This window comes from Protopterus annectens, chromosome 9.part0, assembly GCF_019279795.1.
Source record: "Protopterus annectens isolate FY-2018-M chromosome 9.part0, PAN1.0, whole genome shotgun sequence".
Lineage (NCBI taxonomy): Eukaryota > Metazoa > Chordata > Ceratodontiformes > Protopteridae > Protopterus > Protopterus annectens.
In genome coordinates this window covers 1,566,185,307-1,566,208,284 of record NC_056743.1, presented here as the reverse complement: position 1 = coordinate 1,566,208,284, position 22,978 = coordinate 1,566,185,307, and the positions used below count along the sequence as shown (strand labels likewise).

Genomic DNA, 22,978 nt, shown 5'->3' with positions numbered 1-22,978 from the left:
GGATCATCCCTCCAAGATCTTCGAAGAGCACATCCACCACAGAAGGGACGACCGACAGACTCAACTGAGGTGTACTGGATACGATGACGGAAGTTCCAACAGGGACCATTGTACAGCTAGTGTCCACTGTAGAATTCTCATACGTAACTAGGCGCAGGGAAGAAGCATTATGGTCACTGCCATTAAACCTAAGGCCCTCAACACTGACTCTGCCGATGGAAGAGGAGAACAGTAGATCAGAGAGACATGCATCCTCAGGTTTTGCACTCTGTCCGAGGTCAGGAAAATTTTGCACTGTAAGGTGTCTATCCTTGCCCCAATGTAGTCTATCACCTGGACAGAATTTAGAAGTGATTTGGATGCTTTGACTGTGATCCCCAAATACAGAGCAAGCTTTAAGAAATAATCCCAGGTTTGAGATAGTAGACGTCTGGTGAGCAGTGAGGAGATAATTGTCCAGGTACAGACAGACCTGAATCCCTTGAAGCCTCAGGTGAGCTGCTACTACCGCCATCACTTTGGTGAACACCCTGGGGGCTGTGGTGAGACCAAAGGGTAGGTCTTGAAATTGGTAATGATTGACTCCTAGCAGAAAGCGGAGGAACCTCCTGGAGCTTCTGTGAATCTTTATGTGATAGTAGGCATCCTGGAGGTCTAACGAGCATATCCAGTTGCTCTCTTGCAGGTATTGTGACCATCCGGAATTTTTCTTTGGCAACTGACAAGTTCAAGGTAAATAGGTCCAGAACGGGCCTTAAGTCCCCATTTTCTTTGGCACCAAAAGGAACCTGGAGTAGAAGCCTTACCCAGGCTGTTCTGGGGGGAAGGGTTCAATGACTCGTTGTCCTAGCAGCTTGGAAATTTCCTGTGCTGCTGCCTCCCTTTGCGTGGGTGGTATGTCTGGGAGATGTTTGGGAGGAACCACAAAGGGGACAGTGTATCCTCTGGATATGATCTGAAGCACCTAGCGGTCTGATGTTAAGACTCCCAGTCTGCCAGGTGCAATGACAAATGTCCTCAGACTGCTTCCAGAGTAGAGCAATCGGGCAATCCCTCAGGGCTGCTGTCCGGGCCTGTCTGAGAAAGGTTCTCGAGACCCAAAACTCCTCGGACCCCCTCTGCCTCTGGGCCAGTGTCTATCCTGTCCTCCTCTGCCACTGGGGGAAGAAGAGCCCGGAGTTTCCTGGGAATAATGTGACTTCCGAAACCACGTCTTCTTCCCTCTCGGATTCCGGGAAAAGGATCTTTGAGGGTTCAAGAAGCGGATTCCAATGGCAGACTGTGTCTTCCCGTCCTTCTCACTCTGGACCAAAGTCTCTTTGACGGTCTTACCAAAGAAAGTAGCCGTCATAAGGGGGTGTTGTCAAAGGACCCCTTGAAAGGTTCCAAAAATTGACATAGTCTGAGCCAGGCATTGCGCCCCATGGACATGCCGGACCCAAGTGCCCTAGTCGCTCCTTCAGTAGCATTTGAGAGGAGTTGCATGGATGTGTTGGAGACTGTTTTCAAAGTGGCTATCCTCGCTGAGAACGAGTCCCTGTCCTCCTGCGACATGGACTTAGGGGGAGACTCAGCCAGCTCCATGACCAGGTCACGCTGGAGTCTCGTGACGTGGGCCAGGTAGTTCAGCACACTAATGGAAAAGGTTGCTGACGCATAAACCCGCTTCCCTAAGCGGTCCATCATCTGCAACTCTCGCTCACGAGGATGAACCAAGGAACTTTCTTGGGCTAGTTCCTTTTTTGTGGCTGCTGCTACCACCATAGCATCTACAGAGGAGCCCTTGGTCCACGAGGGTCTATCTGATGGTGGACTCGATCTTATCAAGATGTTTAGGGATTGGTTCCATGGTGTCCGGCTCCCGGGGGGGGGGGGGGTTTGGGTCCAAGTGCCTCCTCTTACACGTATGCTTGTGAGGCATGTCTCCGGTGGGACTCTCCAGAGGGGGGAACTCGCAAGCCATTTGTTCCTCAGGGGGAACCATCTGGGTATCCTCGAGCAAGGGGGGTCCCTCTGGTAAAATGATGGGATTTGTAGAAACAGCCGAGGTGGTCGGGCGGCACAGTGGTGCAGTGGTTAACATTGTCATCTCACAGCAAGAGGTTCTCCGGTTCGATTCTCGGCTGGGGTGCCTTCTGTGTGGAGTTTGCATGTTCTCCCTGTGTTCGCGTGGGTTTCCTCCGGGTACTCCGGTTTCCTCCCACATTCCAAAGACATGCATCTGGAGCATTTCTCCCTGGGCCTCCGCTGAAAACAGGCTCTGTGGAACCTAGTCGGACATTCCCGGTCAACAAATGTTAAATAAATAAATAAATAAATAAAATCCGAGGGGATAAGTCAGGGGTCTCGATCCAACAGAGAGAACCCTTTCTACGTCAAATGCCGAGGGAGAACGAACCTCCTGGCGAACCAATAAGGAAGCCGGTCTCCCCAGATCTGACATGAGAATCGGACCCGGGCCCGAAGTGGACGGAGCTCCAAGGGAGGGAACTTGGCCTGACAATGCCAAGGCCAATGAAAAAAGTTCTGCTCCCTCAGATCCGACACCCACGCTCTGGCTCCGACAGCCTCTTGGATCCAAACTGGTCGGATCGATCAGACATGCTCCAGTCAGCGGTCGACGTCAAGGAAGCAGGTACCATCTGCACCGACCTCCTAAGGCCATTCTCGGATCAGAGTACTCCAAACCCGGTGGACGGATCAGAGAAGGAGAAATCTGTGTGAAAAAAGGAAGCAAGCTCCCCCCCCTCCAGAGGGAGAGGGGGCTGGCAAGACCCCCATCTGGATCTGAGTACGAATGAACCTCCTCATCATTTTATCCAGGTCAGCTTCCGATAAGCTACACGTGGATCTCAAAAAGGCCACAAACTCCGACCTGGTGGGTCGAGGAACCAAGGCCCTAGATGGAGAACATGTCTCCCCTGGCTCCAGGTAAAATCTCGGAGATCAGATCCGAGGGGAGTTACGGATCCTAGGCTGACTTTTGGCAGGAGAAGGAAGGTCCGGAGACCTGTTACATTTTTCTGGTTTGTGAGATTTTGTCTCTCTCTCCTTCTCTCTGTCCCTTTTCCACTCCACTTCCACAGGCTTTGAAATGGGAGGTTGAGTCCCAGCCTGGGAGGGAGGAGAAGCAAGGGCAAGATGGGAAGGAGAGGTGGCCACAGCAATCACTGTGACCAAAGCCGATGTAGAAGCAACCGCCTCAGAAGTGGGAAGAAGGCCTTTCAGGGCCAACCTAGCCTTCCTGTCCTTGATAGCGTGCGGGTTAAAACCCGCACATATAGAGCAATCAGTATTCAGGTGGGCAACGCCCAAGCACATCACACAGTGTGTGGCCCACCTGCAGGAGATAGTTTATGGCCACACAGTGCACCTTTTGAAAACAGGCTCATCGGCCATGCCTCTATCCAACCCACTCACACTAGAGAAGGGAAAAAAGGAGAAAAAAAAAGTTTCCCACTCAGACCACTCACCACACACTCAAGTCACACAGAATACACTGAGGGGGGAGGGGAAGCAAAGCACACTAACAAACTAACTCTAAGTACAAAAAAGGTTCTATTATACGAAGCACCAGCGAGGGGAGGAGGAGAGGGAACCTACACTAAACAGTTATACTCAAAAGTTGAGAAAAAAGCTACTTAAAAGCAGAAAACTCACTCACCACTCAAAGCTCAGGCGATCACAATGCTTCAGCAAGCCGCGGCATTGGGGGTTGGAAGGTAGTGGAGGTGTATTATGGGTAAGGGGAGGAGCTTGGAGCAAATGCTTGTGAAATTGCTGGCTCGGATCCGGTATCCCGCAGGTTGAAGACCAAATGAAGTAAACTACTTCAGATTGGCCAATAAGTGAGACTTAATGGAAGTGTAGGCCAACCTTGAGTGTAAAAGGTCACATAAGTATTGTAGGACTGTGGGGGTGTCTGTTGAAAGGGGTTGGAGTTTATGTTTAAAGCACCGGAAGGAAAATCTTTTCCAGTCGGCCATGTAAGACTTTCTGGTGTTTGGATTCTACATGAAACCAGAAAACCTAATGACCTCTTCAGAAAAACTGTTTCTGGTAGGGATTAAAATCCTATTATCCAAAGGGTCAGGCTGAGAGAAATGAGACTAGGGAGAAGACGTAGGCCTTTCTTTTGGGTGATTAGATCTGGTTTTGGAAGGGATTCTCCAGAACTTTCCCATTGATAAGTGAAGCAGGTGAGGAAGCCAGTGTTGTTTTGGCCAGAAAGGTGCTAGAAGTAGAAGTATTGGGTATTACTTCATGGCCTTGAGAAGGAGCCTTGGTAGCAGAGGTAGTGGTGGACATGCATAAAGAGGAACTTCTCTGTTCATTGGAAAGAAAATCATCTGTCCTGCAAGTTAGAGGTGTCACAATCCTTGTTAAGAGGAAGAAAATGTTTTTGGGAGAGGCACACAGGTCCACTGAGGGATCTCCCATTTGAAAGTGATGGTCTTGAACACCTCTGTGTTCAATGACCATTCCTGTGGATCGTCCTAGTCCCTGCTTAGAGAATCTGCCACTACATTCAGTTGGGAAGGAATTTATGTATCTGAGAGATACTTATTTAATAGAAAGTCTATGTGTCAAACCTCAAGAGCTAGTCTGCACATAGGATAGGATCTTGTGCTTTCCTGTTTATGTTCCACAGAAGAATGTCTCGTTTTTAAAGGTATGAGAAGGCCTGTAGGGCTTGTAGAAGTGCCCTCATTTCTTAAAAGTCAATGTGTTCCCGTGCTATACAGACTGGCCACTCCCCCTGAACTTTGTGGTCCCCTGTCCAAGCCCCCACACCCTGTCCGAGGCATCTGTAAACAGGACTTGGTTGTGTGGGGCTGGAATGAATGGAAGATCTGGGTTGAGTGTAACCTGGTTGCTCCAACAAAGGAATTCCCTCGTGCTACATGGGAGAAGGGGAATATTGGCATCGAGGGGGTGAAGGTGTTGAGACGACACCAATTTCAGGTACCACTGAATTTTCCTCATGTTTAATCTGGCGAGGAGTAACATAGAAAGTTTACTGATAACCAAGAGCCACCTTACAAGCCTGAAGAGCCATACTGCAGAGAAGGTAAGATTTTGTGCCTCCCTGTTTGTTGACATACTACATCACTGTAGTGTCTGTGTACACCTTCAAGGGGCCCGAGGAGAACATGGGGTGAAAACAGCCAGTATCAGTGCTCTCATCTCTTTGATCTTAACCCTGTCTGACTTCTGATGGGAGGGCAGAGACTCTGAACTTTCAAGTGACCAAAAGACGTCCCCCACCCCATGTCTGCAGCGTCAGTGAACAATTTTTGACAAGGGACTGTAGGCTGAAAGGGCAGGCCTGGGTTGAGAGCAAACTTTGAATTTACCATTCAAATTGCTTCTTTAGACAAGGAAGGAGAGGTACACCAAAATCCAGAGGGCGACAATGCTGCAGCCAAACAGAGGGAGCATTGGAATAGAAGAAGACATGAATCCCAGGGCCTGAAGAAACTCCTTGGCTGGCATGGCAGTCAGAGGAAGAAAAGAATGAAAGAAGGCTGTCAAAGACAAAACTTTTGGAGGTGGAAGAAAGGCCAACATTGGCACTGTCTGAATCCTGCAACCCAGATACACACGATCCTGAGAGGGAGCTAATCCAGACTTTTGGAAGTTCATAGTGAACCCCGGACTTTGAAGCAAAGAGATGAACTGCAGATCCTGTAACAGGCAACTGAAGAAAGGCAAATGAAGCAACAGGTCATCTAGAGAAGGAAAAATCTGAATGCCTTGGAACCTGCAGAAAGCAATCACAGGAGCTAGGCATTTTGTGAATACTCTTGGGGCATGAGAGAGGCCCAAAGGGCAAAGGAGAGAACTGAAAATGAAAGGAAGACACCCAGAAATGTAAAAACTTCCTGAGAAGAGGATGAATAGGGATAGGAAGGTAAGCATCTCTCAGGTCCAAAGACATCAGAAAAGCCTGGCAGAGTAAAAGAGGAAACAGGGTTTGAAGAATAAGCATCCAAAAAAAGAAAGGACCCTGAGAAAGGTGTCAAGCAGGAAGAGATACAGAAACGGTATCAAGTGCCCTCCTTTCAAGGAACTAGGAACATCCTGAAATAAAAACCTTTTCCCACTTGGGAAGGGGGGACAGGTTGAATGGTTCCTTGGTTCACCAGGGATCCTAGAACCTCTGGGAAATGAAGACATTTCTCTACAGGAGGTTGAGGAATCCTTGAAAAAGGAGGGAGAGACTTCCATACCATGGAGTAACCCAGATGGATGACAGAAAGAATCCAGGAGTCTAAAGTGCTGACATGCCAATTTGGAAGACAAAGGGAAGCCCGAAGAGACAGAGGAACCTGGTCTAAGAGAAGGTGGAGCCAAGTGTCAAAGAAGCAGGCTTATAATAAGCGAGGTTATCAAAAAGAAGATTTAGAAGGATAATTCCACTGGAACTTCGGGACAGGAGAGACAAAAATATGTTTAAGGCCCTGCAAGGATTTGCCTTTCTCTTGAAGAATCTTGAAAAGGTCTGCAACAGCAGTCCCAAAAATTGTTTATTATCCAAAGGAGCATCCTACAACTTGGTCTTAATTGCCTAAGGCAGACAATGGAGATGAAGCCAAGAAACGGCTCATGACAGACTCAAAAGCTGCAACCTTGAAAGAGGCATCAGCAGGATCATAGCTACACAGAGTGGCAATCCACTTCAGAAGCAAAGCTAAAATAAATACGGCAGAGGATTTGCCTTCTGAATCAAAGAGGTCAAAAATAACATGACAAGCCTGTGCAATCACTGTCAGAGCATACCTGGTCGCGTGGGTCTGGTAATTAACAGCCCTATAGGCCAAAGTAAAAGCAGTGTAAACTTTCTTACCAATCCTCTCCAATGCCCTACTCTCCCCTTACCAGAAGGCAAAAGCTTAGAAGAGGGCAAGAGCTTAGAAAGTTTGTCAGAAGAGACTTGACACCACAGGAGGATCAGCAGAAGGACATTTACATAAATACGGACAATCCTCAGGAACCTTATAGAACTTATCAGGTAGTTCATAAGAGCAGGAGGCTGAGAATCAGGAGACTTGGGAGCAGCAATGGAAGTGTCTAACAAGGCAGCCAACACAGAAGGAACTGCCGATGGTTTAGCAGCATCAACCTGAAGCAACCCATAATATCTTCTCTGAATATCAGACACATTAGAAGAATCCCACTTAAAGTATTCCATCATCCTAGCAATTGTGACCCCAAAGGACAATTCATCAAAAGGAGACACAGGGCTAACAGATTCTTCCCCATAAGAACCATAAGCCAAAAGCGAAGGCATCTGTGAAGAATAGGACAAAGACCGCTCGGCAGACACTGAATCCGCATCCGAGGAATCTAGCTGTGTAAGCTGTTTAGAAGGGGTAGAGGTCCAAGAAGGAGCAAGTACAGAAATCCCTCGAGGAGGCTTCAGGGACATCAAGGCAGAAAACAAGCCCAGAGTAAACTCATGTTATTCCCTTTTATGATCCTTAAGACAGACTGAAACGTGCTTCATTTTGTGTCTTTTTTTGCAAGGGACATCAGCCTTAACAAATACCAGAGGTTCCGACCACTGTCGAGATTTGATGAGAGAACCCGGAATCTCCTCCCTGACCAATATCTGTGGAATCCTCTAAGACCATCTGAGACAATCAACTGCAGCTCCTTCTCGACGTCCAGAGCAAACGCCTGCAAAGCATCAATGGAAATGTGAAAAGATAGATTCATGCCAGCCTCCAACAGGGTCGCTGCAGAAGAATCTGATGTAGACACCGAATGACCGAATTACCCGCCTCTAGATGGACGTTCAGTACAGGCTGGACAGCTGAAGAATCTGGCCGAGACTTCTTGGCCTTCTTACCTAGTGGGGGTATCTCAGGGTTAAAGGATTCTTTCATGGTACCCTGGGCTAACTATTTAAGCTAGTTTTCAAGATAAATGGCTAGGGAAGACAAACAGCTTCTGGCATCTTAGGCACAGACACCTTACATCTATTACAAGAGGTATGGTCGTGGGAAGCACCAAAACAAAAAAAAAAACAAAAAAAAAAAAAAAAAAAACAAACAAAAAAAAAAGACACTGCTTGTGATGATCCTTGTGGGAATCTGCCTTCCACAATGACATTTTCTCTTCTTGGATGACATGAACTCTAGGTAGCAAAATAAAATACAACACCAAGAAAAAAAAAAACAACCCCAACAGAGCATTTATCTGGCAGCTAGTTATTCAGCACAGCAACAAGGCTCTCACACCAACTTGTAATAATGGTGTTTGAACTGCCAGCAAAGAAGTTATAGTTGCATCTGTATGTCCCTTTTATCCCCTACACTATGTGTGGGGAGCATAGGAGTGAGGTACAGCGCATACAAGATCATTAGACTTTGGTACACTGGCTGAGTGTTGGGCTTCCCTGAGTGGGAGATTCTTTCTGTTTAGAATATTGCAACAGTGATACAGAAGGATATCTGTAGTTTGGAATCCTGCAATATCTGCAGAACCCATCTACCTTACATGACGCCTTCCTAGTTTCTTATGTAATGGGTCAACTATGAGGGTTTACTGCTAAACTTAGCATTGTATTCATGGCTATTGGAAACTGATTTTTCAATGCATACCTTTAGGTGAGCAAAGAAACTGTCCTCAAATGTAGTAGCATGTGGGATAGGGTTATGGGGAGTGCTTACATTTTATCAGACCATCAGCTAGCTGTAATAGACTTGCCTTATAATACTCCTTGAAAGGGTCTGATGGGCGATCAGATTTTAACCATTACCGAACAGTGGTCACTGGTCAGACATAACCTATGATAGGACAACTACAGGTACAGAGCATAATGTGGTTATGCTGGTGATGACTAGTCAATAGTTTTAATCCTCTAGCACGGGCATGAACTATTTGGTCTACAGAGCTAGAAAGCACTGTTTGTACTTAATTGGGGTAGTGTAGGTTCACTAGCTAATGGAAAGATATCGGAAATCCCCAGGAGAATAGTGTTTGGTTCAATGGGGAGTTATCCCAGTTTGTTTAGAGATGTCTTGTGGGTTACAAGAGACAAGAATGCGTACAGTAGTTGGTTATGATATGGTATGGATTTTTAGTAGGATATGGAGGCGCTCATGATCATTGTTTTGCCTTACGAGTCCAGATGTGATTTGGCTTTTTAGGAATACGGCAGAAAAATATAGTGTCATCACTGTCTGTCACACTCCATGGGGAAAGACACCAGGGTGTAGTGGTGCAATCCTTCATTCTCACTTTTTTAGTATTCCTTAAGGATTCTTATATTTGCTTAACAGTAGGAATTCCAGATACTGAAGGCTGATCTGTATTTCTCTGCAAACTCCACAGAATTTGAAGGAACCCCCAAACAAATAAGATCCACTTCTGGTGAGCAGCTTGGAATAGACTGGGATGGGCAGGGACCAGTACCTTGTCTCAGGGTGGGCTCCCCATACCTGACCTGAGTTCTGTAAAGGTGTGTTGCCAGCCTGGATACTAAAGACTGAGTAAGGAATTGCTGGAGCTGCATGCCTTGACCCTAGACATTTAACCTAAAGAGAGTAGTCAGCACACTGTCTGCCCCATCTGGGACAAAAAAAAAGCTCATAACAGGCCTCCAATAAGAGATGTCTGGTATGAATTGCCAGCGAGGACCCTTGGCTCAGTATGGCATGCCTTGATGTGCGGGTAAGACAGCCTCCAAGGGGGATTTGTCAGAGGCCTCAGATCCCAGACACACGAAGGTCAGGATGTGGAAGTGCATCACTGGGATTCATGTCCTTGAGCAGAGCAGGGACATTAGAAATTGTTCTCTCATTACAGAGTTCCCATACTTCCACCTCATTAGAATGCTTTTCTAACTGAATCTCAGGGGGTGTCTGTACTTCAAGTATGGGGACAAAATGAAAGATGCAACAGCAATACGAGTCAAGGGACTTGAATCTATTCAGATCTAAATAGTTTTGCAGGGAATGTTCTATTCTCTTAACAGTTTTTGGTCTAAATCCTTGAAAAGCTCTACAACTTCTCAATATTGTGCTCTAGGCCTAAACAGAACATGCACAATCTATATTGGCCTTTGTGTGGGATTTTTTCTAGCACAAGAGCACTACCTAGAGGTGGGTCTCCACTACAGTAAATCTTACTAGGTTGTCCAGCTCTTTAAATCACAATGTTTTCTTTTTTTCCTTTGGTCACTGTGCCTGCTGACCATTAATCATCCCCCCAATGGACATTAACCCTTATGTCCCTTCATGGTGGGGAATCCTTAGAACCACAGAGGTGAGGCAATACGTAGGTCAGTCAATCTGATAGCAAGAAGAGATGCTTTTTGTCCTTGCCAGCTTCTTGGCTATAGGTAAATATTTTGAATGACTCAACTACATATCCCCTGGGTGGGAGATGATCAAACAGTATCACCACAGGGACCCACAATGTTCTTCCCCTATACTGCATGATCCCATGCAGCCACTAATGATGGCTAGTGCCAAGCAGCAGCTTGGTGAGCCAAAAGTATGACCCTCACACACTAATCCATTAGTGTATCTCAAGGACTGTGCTGTTATACATCCTGTTTAGCCTTCTCCCACCCAGAACTGACACAACCATCCTCCCCCAGTCAGATCCAGGAAGAGCCTAAGCCAAAAAAGACAAATGTACTTTGGTTAGTGACACAGCACCAAACAGAATACACTACATCAAAACTAAGAGCTAATAATCTGTCACGAATAATCAAGAAACTACAAAGAAACGAAATACAATGAGAAGTATCTAAATTTAGCCCTTATGCAAACACATGAACAGAAATTGCTTGAAAGAAGCAGATTCAATGGTGTTCTTTGGCTCAAGAGGCAAAGGTCTTCTCATACACTATCCAAAAGCAAAAAAGGCTCAGTCATCTAATGATAAATTAACTGTGGCTTAAGTAGAACTGCAGGAGTGCTACATTGTGAATGTAGATTATGCTTTGTTTCAATAAGACTTCAACCCTAGCAAGAGAAAACAGAAGTCTTGGAAGCAAAGCTTTGTTAAGCAGTATAGTAACAGCACAAATTACTTCACAGTCTTTATGGCACCTACCACCATCTGCAACTACCTGTTCCAAACATACATATAAATACAATGATCCTTCCAACCAATAAAGGTATGCTTTTTATCTTCTTCACATTTTTTTTTAACCAAGCACATCCTACACTCTCCTCCATCCATCACTTCCACTTACTAGAGGTGTACAAATGACTTACTGTGACTCTTAGCATGCTTCTGCAAAGAAACATTTTATAAATTTAATAAAGTTGTTAGCAGGACAACTTATTAATAGCCTTACTTTACTGAGGATGATCTCAGGTGCAAGGTATTCCGGGGTTCCACACAATGTCCAAGTCCGCCCTTTCACTCTCTTGGCAAAACCGAAATCTGTCACCTGCAGATTCAGGAAAAACAAAAAAGTAAATCAAGACTTTTCAAACCATATAACCATAAACAGTACTTCTTATACTATGGTTACACAACGACTGCATGTTTTGCAATACAAGGTAAAAACAGCAAAATTCAACTAAAGAAAAGTAACGCCCCTGCCTTGATGGGTACCACAACTCGTACTCTGAGCCATGGTAATGTGGTAAAATAAAAGTTAAAAACAACTGTCTTAGAAGAGGACCTCCTAAACACATGCAAGATGGGTCTCTCTTCCACTGTTCTACCAATTTTTTTACGTGCTTTTTCCTATAGGATCATGGTTAAGTACTAGGCTAGCTGCCCTTGTGGGCCATTTTAAGCCTACCCAGTTCTTTTTTTGTGCTCGAATTAACATATTCCATTAAGTTAGAGACTGGCTTTACTCATCCCATGGTCGATAAAAAGAAGTTATGTACTTATAACACGTTCCATCTGTGCTGTCCTATTTCATTCTCCCTCTTCCTGTGGGTTTCGGATCAGAGTCAACCACTTTCAAAAGCTTAGACTCTGAAGTTCGAGCTCTTCCCCTACCGATAATGCCCCCCCCCCCATTACCTCAGATTGAGTTTGCTGCTACCACGTTTACCAATTATACCATAATATACACAATGTACATCAATTCTGAAAGTTACCAAACAAGAATAGAGAAAGAACAGGAGCTCAACAAGGAAAAGATGTCCCTACAACCATATCTGTCAGGCCATTCACTAAATGGACAGGGAGAAAGAGGGAGGGAAGGTCAAGGAAGACTGAAAAGGACAACAACATGGAACATTATGGTAAGTACAAAACTTCCTTATCTGATGTTGAATTTTCTCCGATACAATAATTTGAAATGGCTGCCAATTGCACTTTTACAGTGGAATGATTCCCTCCTCATAAAAATATGAGCAAGGAAATCTAGCACTGCTGGAACAGGAGCGGTGAAAGGATCTAATTTCTGCAGTTGAGCCCAAATAGAAAATATTTTCCATTTGCTCTTGTAAATTCTTCTAGTCGAAGATTTGTGGGAGGAGATCAGGATGCTTTGGACTGGGGGAAGAAAGCCTGGCAGATCTAGCTATCACTGGAATTGGAGAAACCAAGTGGTTGGTTTCAGACCTGGGAGATCAGGGTAAATTTGCCCTAATGGATGGGATAGCAGATATTTAGAAGTTATGTAAGTACCATAACGTTCCATGTTAGTTGTCTTCTCTCGCCTTCTTTCTTGCTGGATGGGTTCGGAGCCGATCCTCGGCTCCGACTCGGCACTTGCTAAGCTCGAGAGTCACTTTTACCAGCTCGAGGCAGCCCCATATCCCATGATGCAAGGCGGTAAAATACCCAGATCTCGTTTGGTACCTAGAGGGAAAACTGCCTAACATAAAAAAACTTTCCACTAAGGAAAGAAGAGCAACTAGCCTAAAGGGCTGTAAGGGGAAACCAGATAATTAAAAACTAGAACTAACTGGTGCCCAAGGAAACAAAATCTTCCAGAGACAAGGGAGATCAAGGTCTGTCCAGGCAAGGGGACAGGAGGGAGGTCAAGAAAGAAGGCGAGAGAAGACAACTAACATGGAACGTTATGGTAGGTACATAACTTCTAAATGTTAAGTTGTCAATCTCGCCTTCATTCTTGCTGGATGGGACCGTGTCCCTAGCACCTCTATCCTGGGTGGCTCAATGGAACAGACTCTTGAGAACCGTGGAACCAAAACTGGCTCTATCCCTGGAGGCCAAATCCAATTTGTAATGAGAAACAAAGGTATGAGGAGTGGCCCAAGTGGCTGCTGCACAAATAGTATCTAAGGGTAGCCTAGCCTGAAAAGCTGTAGAAGTGGCTAGGCCTCTAGTGGAATGTGCCTTAGGTTTTGAGCACAGTTGTTTGCCCCTAAGTTGATAAATGTCAGAAATGGTGGAAGATGGCCATCTAGATAAGGTCACTTTGGAAACAGGGAGGCCTTTCTTATTTTCAGCATAAGAAAGAAAAAGCTGATCAGACTTCCTGAATTGCTTTGTTCTGTCCAAATAATATCCGAGTTGGCGGTGAACATCTAGATAATGCAATTTTTGTTCCAATCTGTTGGAATAATTAGGAAAAAATACAGGGAGATCAATGGATTGGTTTAAATTTGTTTTTGAAGCAACCTTGGGCAAAAAGGATGGATTAGTTCTCAAGGATACTCTGCCCTTGTGGAAGACCAAATATGGGGGACGAACAGAGAGGGCATGAAGTTCTGACACTCTCCTAGCCGAGGTAATTGCGACAAGGAAGAGTGTCTTCCACGAAAGAAACTTTAGTGAACATGAAGCAGCTGGCTCGAAAGGAGGAAGAATTAAGGATGTCAGCACTAGATTTAGGTCCCATTGTGGAGGAGGACTCCTGACAGGAGGCTTCAGGAGAAAAATTCCTTTCAGAAAAGCTCTACAAAGCTTGTGGGACATAATGTTGTGATCTGCAAACCCGACATGAAAGTTCGAGATTGCAGCCAACTGAACTTTGACCGTGGAAGATGAAGAACCCGAGTGAAAGATTTCCGCTAGAAAATCCAAAACTGCATGAACAGGGGCAGTAAAGGGATCTATGTTCCTCGATTTCGCCCAAAGGGAGAAACGTTTCCACTTGCTAGAGTAAATCCTTCTAGTAGAGGATTTAAGGGAAGCTACTATGATATCCCTAACGGGGTTAGAGATCATAGGAAGCCTGGCTAAGGAAGGAAGTGGAGCAACCAAGCTGTGAGGTTGAGAGAAGGAATGGACCGATGCAGCTGACCCGATTGGTGGATCAGAAGATCTGGCACTGGGTCCAGATACCACGGCTGCACCAAAAGATGATGATGAAGGAACGGAAATCAAATTTGTCGAGGCCAATACGGGGCAATGAGAATCATTTTGGCTCTCAAAACGGTAGCTTTCTGGAGTACCTGTGGTATCAATGGAAAGGGAGGAAAGGCATAAAGAAGTCCCTGGGGCCAATCTTGGGTAAGAGCGTCTCTGGGGGGATGGCCCGGAAGTGGGAAGAGAGAGAAGACTGGGCATTTGCTGTTTTGGGGAGTAGCAAAAAGATCGCAACATGGGCGGCCCCACTTCTGAAAAATCTCCTCCACTGTAGATTGCTTGAGAGACCACTCGTGAGGCATGAGTATAGCTCTGCTCAATCTGTCCGCTAAAATGTTGGTTTTCCCAGGGATATGCGTTGCTACCACAAACCGATGAGAGGAGATCGCCCATTGCCAAAGTCCGAGAGCCTCTCGACACAAGGGATAGGACTTGGTTCCGCCCTGCTTGTTGATGTACCATACTACGGACATGTTGTCCGTGTGAACTGCAATCGTTCCTAAGGGAAGAAAGTCGTTGAGGGCTTGCAACGTTAAAAGCACTGCTCTCATCTCTAGGACATTTATGTGCAGGTGGTATTCGAACGGTTGCCATGTCCCATGAACCATCCTGCCCTGATAATGACCCCCCCACACCCGATCAGGGAGGCGTCCGTAGTGACTGTGGCTACCGGGCCCGGCTAAAGAAAGGGTCTCCCCTGATGGAGTTAGCGCCAAGAAATCCACCAGGATAGATGTTTTTTGCAAGTTTGTGTCACCAGGATCTGGTGACGCATGGGAAGCTGTTGGAAGGACCATTGGGTGAACAACATCCATTGAAGGAGAAGCATGTAAAAACGGGCCAAAGGAAGAAGAGTAATGGCAGCTGCCATGAGGCCCAATACTTTCAGGACCAGTCTGGCTTGCACCTTTTTGCTGGCAAGGATGATCCGCACATGGTTTTGGATATCTAGGATTCTCTGGCTTGTTAGGTTTGCTGACATCCGAGCAGTGTCTAAATTTGCACCTATAAAAGTAATAGATTGGCAGGGCAATAAGGAGGATTTTTCGTAGTTGACCGAAATTCCTAACTGAGTGCAAAGATTTAGGGTGTAATCTCTGGCTTGGAGAAGTTGATGTCTGGTGGTGGCTGAGAGGAGCCAGTCGTCGAGATACGGAAACACCTGGAATCCTTGACGTCTCAGGTGAGCCGTGACCACTGCCATGCATTTGATGAACACTCTGGGGGCTGTAGTGAGACCAAAGGGCAGGGCTCTGAATTGAAAATGACTGGACCCCAGCCGAAAGCGGAGAAACCTTCTGGAGCGCCTGTGGTTTTTATGTGATAGTACGCATCCTGAAGGTCTATTGAGCACATCCAGTTGTCTTTGCCTAAGAAGGGTAAAATCGATTGAAGTGTGACCATCCGAAATCTTGTCTTTTTCACCGACTTGTTGAGTCTGCTGAGGTCCAATATTGGTCTCCAATCTCCGCCTTTTGGGAACCAAAAGAACCTTGAGTAGATTCCAGGCTCTGAATGGTCTGTTGGAACTGGCTGAATGGCCCTTTTTTGTAGAAGCTTTGATACTTCTAATTTTGCAATTTCCCTTAGACTGGGTGGAACGTCTGGAAGGGAATTTTTGTGAGGGAAGGGACTTTCCTCGAAAGGAATCTTGTAACCCTCGGATATGATCGACTGTACTCATTTGTCTTGCGAAAGGGAAAGCCAGGCTTCTAGGTACAGCGATAATCTTCCCCCGACTGCCTCCAAGGGTGGACAGTCGGGCAACACCTCAGGGATGCTGGAAGGGCTTGTCAGAGAGAGGCTCTCTGCTGCCCTGGTTCTACGGATTCCCTCTGCCCCTAGGGTGGCGTCTATTGTTATTACCCCCTCTGCCTCTAGGGGTAAACTGACTACGTGTGTCCGGCGTGACTCCCTGAGATTTTCGGAACCACATCTTCCCCCCTTCTGTCCTTTGGGGTAAGGCCTAGAAGGGGTGGAAAAATGGACTCCTACGGCAGAAAGAGTCTTGCCGTCTTGCTCACACCTGGTCAACGTATCCTTCACCTGAGGACCAAACAATGTTGACCCATCGAAGGGAGAGTTTGTGAAAGACGCCTTAAAGGGGTCTGCAAAATTACAGAGCCACATCCAGGACTGACATCTAAGAGCCACTCCTGTCCCTGGAGCTCTACTCGCTCCATCTGCTGCATTAGAAATTAGCCGCATGGAGGAGCTGGTTATGGAGTTAAGGATTCCTATCTGAGAAGCAATCTTCTCCTGAGCCCCTGCAGCTGAAGGATCCTGTACTACTTCACCTAATTCTTTAAGGATGTCCCTTTGAAGTCTTGTGAAGTGACATAATTCAGCGAACGCATGGCAAAGGTCGCTGAGGAAAACATCCGCTTACCATACCTGTCCATGGTCCTAGAATCCTTTTTAGGAGGATGGACTGGTACGGAAGGATCTGCAAGTTCCTTCTTGGTGGCGGCCGCCACCACCATGGCATCAACAGGGACACCTTTTGTAAGAAATTGTTTCTCGGAAGGGGCTGTAATAATTTTAGAAGGCCTCCTGGGAAGTGGTTCCACGGAATCAGGAGATGCCCAAGCCTTCCGAGCTATCACCTCCATGAGGGGGTCGAAAGGCGGAGACACCCAGGAGGTGGAGGGTCGAGATCCAAAAGCCTCTAGGTATACCAACTCATCCTCGGAGGGATTAATGGAGGGCCAGTTTCCCCTCTGTTTTAGGAGTTCTAGGATGTCTGAAAAAGAGACATCCTCAGAGGGGGATCTTGGGGACCCCTCCGACTCAACTAAGTCGGTATCTGAAGTTGTAGACTCAGGAAAGTCTAGGTGCTTCCTCTTACAGGTCCTCTTACGCGGAGGATCTCCTGACGGATCAGGAGAATCCTCGGAAGAGGGGGTTCTTCCCAGTGGGGAAACCTGAGGCGATGGATCTCTCGGTCCGGGAGCAAGAGAGTGGGAAGAGACATCTACAGGCACCATAGACGGAGGAGCTAAGGGAATAGACTGCTGACTGAGCCCGGGGGGCCAGCACACTCCTCATCACCTCGAAGGCTCCCCTCCCAGGGAGATCCGAGAGACCCGCTCAAGCAGGGGCTCCGGCCCACCGAAGGGAAGGCTCCGAGGCAGATGTCGGAGCCGAGCTCACCAAGGCCGAAGCCCCGAGGGGGAGAGCAGGGTCGGACAAGGGTCCGATGCCACTCGCCCCCTCGGAGCAGACCAGGGAAGCCCGACCACCGGATCCCTCCAAGGAAGGTCTCAAGGAGGAGATAAGAGTAGAAGCTGAAGGGGCAGAAAGGGGTGGTATCTGCCCCGCAGCCATAGCAGTGACTATTCCAATAGACTCCGGCTCCGAGCTCTGGAGGAGAGTCGAAGGAGGAATTTGAAGAGGGTGTGGACTAGTAGTCGTCTGTTGAGACGGACTATGAAGCATCTGGGCTAGTGCCTGTGATTTTAACAATCTGCTTACCACTCTCTCCAAATCATGGTCCGAGAGCCTGGAAGACCTAGATGAACGGCTCTGATGGCTCCGCTCCGAAAGAAGAGGAGAGGTCGGAGCCGAAAGTATAGGCTCCAAAGAGGGAGACCTGGACCTCTTCCTCGACAAAGCCATTGGAGCCGATGAACCCTCGGCTCCAGAAGGAGCCGACAACTTATCGGCTCCACGCCTGGTCAAAGATGTGTCGGCTTCAGCCGGAGCCGACACAGGCAAGGAAATAATGGTATCGGAGCCGGCTGGCGCCGATACCAAACCCTTCGATACATGGTGGTCGGAGCCGGTCGGAGCCGACACCAATGTATCAAAGTATCGGCACCAATAGCCACCGGTGCCAAAGATTTAGTCAGAATGACATCGGCTCCAGCCGGAGCCGATCTCGACTCCAAAGGAGTCGGAGCCATGGTCGGAGGCTTAGAAACAGAAGCCTGGGCCTTGGAGGTCTTAGAGGGCTGACCCGAAGCAGACTTGGCCGGGGAGCCCTCTGGTTTAAGTAGTCCTCTTAAAATTAATTTATTTCTCCTTTCCTGCAGGACTCTCTGGCTGAAAGAGTGACAAATAGCACAGGAGTCCTGCAGGTGGAGAGGTCCCAGGCAATAGATACAAGAAGTGTGACCGTCTGTCAGAGACATCTTCTGACAGCACGAGTCACACTTCTTGAAGCCTGAGACCCTCGGGTTCTTTGGACATTGTGAGAACAACACAAAAACACACTACTCACACAGTCCCAGATTCAGAAAAATTAACTTAAAAAGGGAGAAAAATATACTCACACACACGCCCTGACAGGAAGGGATGGGAGAGGATTGAAGGCCCGACTAAGTAAAAACAAGTAGGGAAACAGTAAACTAGGAACTAGAGACCCTAAAACTATTTAAAAGTGACAAATACACTAAAATATGTGAGAAAAAAGAGGGATGGGGTGACTAATATTTGAATAACAATTCACTTACCAAGAGCTGGTAAAAGGAGAACCTCATCAGCGAAGCGGCAAACGAGATCTGGGTATTTACCGCCTTGCATCACGGGATATGGGGCTGCCTCAAGCTGGTAAAAGTGACTCTCGAGCTTAGCAAGTGCCGAGTTGGAGCCGAGGATCGGCTCCGAACCCATCCAGCAAGAATGAAGGCGAGATTGACAACTTAACATGGACGTGGTTTGAGCGCCCATGAAGGGCAAATCAGATGATACCAAAGGAAGGTGAACCAGATTTGCCGAAGCCAAAAGGGGTCAATAAGAATCACTTTGCTCTTCAACATGGAAGGTTTCTGAAGAAACTTGAGGATCAAGGGCAGAGGAGGAAAGGCATAAAGTAATCTGGGAGGCCAAGCATGGACCAGAGCATCCCTGGGTGACCATCCCTGAGGGGGATCAAGGCGAAGAACCTGCTGCACTTGCTGTTGTGGGGAGATGCAAAGAGATCACAGCAAGGTTAACCCCATTTGTGGAAGATCATGTTAGCCACAGACTGGTTCAGAGACCACTCATGAGGCATCAGTAAGACCCCACAGACCCTGTCCACTTGGAATGTCCAACGCAGAAAATGCCACTCCCCACCACCCTACCTAGGAGACAAACATGGTCAATGTGGTGTCTGGGGGAGGAAGAACAAAGGGACATCCTTGAAACCCCTCCGAAGAGTGAAGCCACCAGAGGAGAGAATCTTTGCACACTCATGACAGTTTGATTGGATAGCTGAGGGGGGTGTTGTTGAAGTAACCACTGAACTGCTAAGCTACACTGTAGAATCTTTTTTTTTTTAATTTCTCAAAAGTCTATTGGGTTTCTATTACCATGACGGGAAAGGACCCATTCCTAACTCAAAGTATGATTATTAGCATTGTTTCAATCTTGGATGTCAGCCAAAAGTGCTCTTTGCAGCATTTGTAATGTGCCCAGTAATGACTCCTTCTGCAATTCGTATGGAGTTGCAAGTATTGGTAACATATCTAAATACAATTGTAGATTCTTTTTTATTAAGACCCATTGCTCTTACTACTATTGGAACTGTCTAGGTATCCTCTTTCCACATTGCTCTTGTTTCTGCCAACAAATCCTGTTATTTTATGACTTTGTGTCTCTCTGTACGCAAGACACTGTAGTCACTGGGTGTAGTGATTTCAATGATCAATGCTACCTTTGTCTTCTTTTCATGGACCACTATATCTGGTTTTCGCGCATCTATCTTTTTTACTGTTGGTAATGGGTGATCCCATGTCATGTAGACTTGATCATTTTCTATGATGCTTTGTGGCTCATGTTTCCAGTGTTTTTCAGCTACTTCAATGCCATAATGTTTACACATTCCCCAGTTCAACAGTCTTGCCACATTACTATGCCTTTCAGTATACAGTCCTGCCATTAGTATGCCACAAGCAGCAACGAGGTGTGCGACCATTTTTTCTGTTTTAAAAAACCTATATTTGTCTGTTTCTCCCACGTGTTCAATGGACTCTGTAAACCAATGTGTGTGTAGTCCACTATCTTGGGCCAACTATATTAGCCTTTCATCTTTTGGTTTGAATTGGTCTCTCCTTAACCATTCCTGCTTCCGATCCTGATCAACATGAGGTTCTTCCAGAAGTTTTCTACACTTGAAACTATATTTATGCATTCTCCACATTTCTTGCCTTCTGATCCTTCACCTTATATTCTTTCTTTTGTTTTTTGACACACTCAGTTGTCGCCTGATTTTTATTTACTTCTCGTTTGATTTCCATTCCTGCCTGATGTCGATATGCTTCTGCTAGACTAATCAGGGAAGTCATCTTAGATACATTCTCCTCATGTTTCAAAACTTTCACTGAGTTTGGGTCCTGTGAGGTCAGCAGATACGTGTGCAGTCCCACGTCTGCAGATCTATATGCGTAATCAATTTCAAGGAGGCCCACACCTCCTTTGGAACGGGGAATATATAATCTTGGTGTGCACTGATTTTTATAAATCATTTGGTGATCATGAAGCATCCTTCTTGTTTTCCTATCTAATCTATCCAACACATTTTGGGGCCAGTCAGTCACTAAAACTGTAAGTTAGGACAGGAAGAACAAATTGGTTTATAGCTTAATTTTGTTCCCAGATGTCAATGTTTTTTTCAGGATTAATTTAAGTCTTCTAAAATACTTCTTACTAAATTTTATTTGCATTTGTTCATGTTTTACTGCTGATCGTTCATCAATTCCCCAAATATTTATACACTCCCTCTTGCTCAAGTTCTTTTATATCACATTCTTGTCCCAAACTGATGCTTTCCTGGTGATGCAGTTTTCCTGCTTTAAAAGGTTGCTTTTGCGCACACTAAGACCAAATGACAGACTTTTATCATCTGAAAAAGTTTTGACTACTGAAAGTTGTGCTTTCAGTTCCTCATCCGATAAGCTATAGAGTTTTAAATCGACAAAGAGAAGGTGAGAAGTCTTTGCACTGTTTTCTAAGAGCCAAATTATAGCCATGGCCTAATCTGTTAAGTAGACAGCTTTAATGGAATAGCAGATGTGACAGGAAGTCGCACTGGAATTATCCCCCTTTGGATTTTTATTCCTGGAATAATAATTTGTCCTTTATCATGGCTTAATTGCAAAGTGATCTACCACTGTTTCACAGTCACTGCAATGTAGTTGATCAGTGTAGGATGCATCTTAAACGTTTTTAAGCACTCTTATCCATGAATGTGGGATACTATCAAATGCTTTTATTTTGTAGTCAATCCATGCCATACTTAGATTCTTCCCCTTTTTACAGTACTCCATTATGACTTTATTTAGAAACATATGATCCTTTGTTCCATATGACTTTCTTTTACTGCCTTTGGTTTTAGTGCCATGACAGAGTTTTCTTCTGAATGACTATAAACTCTGTCAGTATCAATTCTGGTGTATAGTGTATTAAGGTTGCCACCTTTTCAAATGGCCAAAGTGGGACATTTTCGGTACAAACATCATATTTTACAGGCTGACACAAACCCACGGTCAGTACAAAGGATAGAACTTAACTTTTTTGCCTAAATAAAAGCTTATTCTTGTAGCATTTTAGTTGCTTAATCTGTTTCTTATAACATTTAGGTATTTTACATACAAAATAACTGTTTTATGCAACTATTACATAAAATATAGGAAATAATTTTGCCCTAAAATCTCAATTCATTTGCCATTTTTTTAATTTTTTGTCAGGACACAATTAGAAGTTATGTACTCACCATAACGTTCCATCTGAGTAGGTAGTTCATTTGTCTGCAACCTGTAGGTTACGGATCCGATATCGGATCCGAGCCGGCAACTTGTTTCAAGCTAATGGATCCGAGCTCCTAGCCCCTCCCTTCACCCATAATCCCCTGCTAACCCCTCCATGACCTCAGATCGAGTTTGCCTCTCCATATATATCCAAGAAGGATACCTAAAAACTAATAGATCCAAGAAGGTCAGGGGGAAGGAGAGGGGGATGGTTGCAGACAAATGAACTACCTACTCAGATGGAATGTTATGGTGAGTACATAACTTCTAAATCTGAAGTAGGAATGTTCATTTGTCAGCAACCTGTGGGACAGAGTTCCCAGCTACCTGCACCCTGGGTGGCCATCATGGAAGGATATTACGAAGCACCGCAGAGCCAAAGGATGCTCTCCCTCTAGAAAGCAGGTCTAGCTTGTAGTGGTTGATAAAGGTATGAGATGAAGCCCAAGTGGCTGCAGAACAAATATCATCCAAATGAACTCTAGACTTGAAAGCCGCAGAAGTAGAAATGGAGCAAGTGGAATGAGCACAAACTCCTTCTGGTGCGGGTCTACCAGAGGCTTGATAAGCTAGCAGGATACATTGGGAAATCCAGCGAGATAAAGATACTTTAGAGATAGCTTTCCCCAAGTTAAATTTGGCAAAGGAAACAAACAGCTGGTCGGTTTGTCTATGGCCAGCCGTTCTATGGGTATAAAAACGAAGCTGCCTATGAACATCCAATGAGTGCAGCTTGTATTCACCCTTATTTTGATATTTAGGGAAGAAAACCGGTAAATTTATGGATTGGTTTATGTTGGTTTCTGATGCTATCTTGGGAAGAAAGGAGGGATTGATCCTGAGGTACACTCTATCAGGGTGAAAAATCAGGTATGGAGGCTTTACAGAAAGAGCCTGAAGTTCAGACACTCTTTTCGCTGAAGTAATGGCTACAAGGAATGCTGTTTTCCATGACAAGAATTTGAGATCCACTGAACCAG

At 45.7% G+C, this 22,978-nt stretch overlaps 1 protein-coding gene across 3 annotated transcripts in view; it reads right to left on the bottom strand.

Moving 5' to 3' along the window:
* Positions 1-22,978, bottom strand: part of LOC122812185 (cAMP-dependent protein kinase catalytic subunit alpha) — a 1,510,797-nt gene that overhangs the window by 558,350 nt on the left and 929,469 nt on the right. For all 3 annotated transcript variants that reach the window (XM_044084507.1, XM_044084506.1, XM_044084508.1), the window contains exon 7: positions 11,321-11,416. In XM_044084507.1, the coding sequence (XP_043940442.1) occupies positions 11,321-11,416 (96 nt within the window). The remainder of the gene's footprint in view (positions 1-11,320; positions 11,417-22,978) is intronic.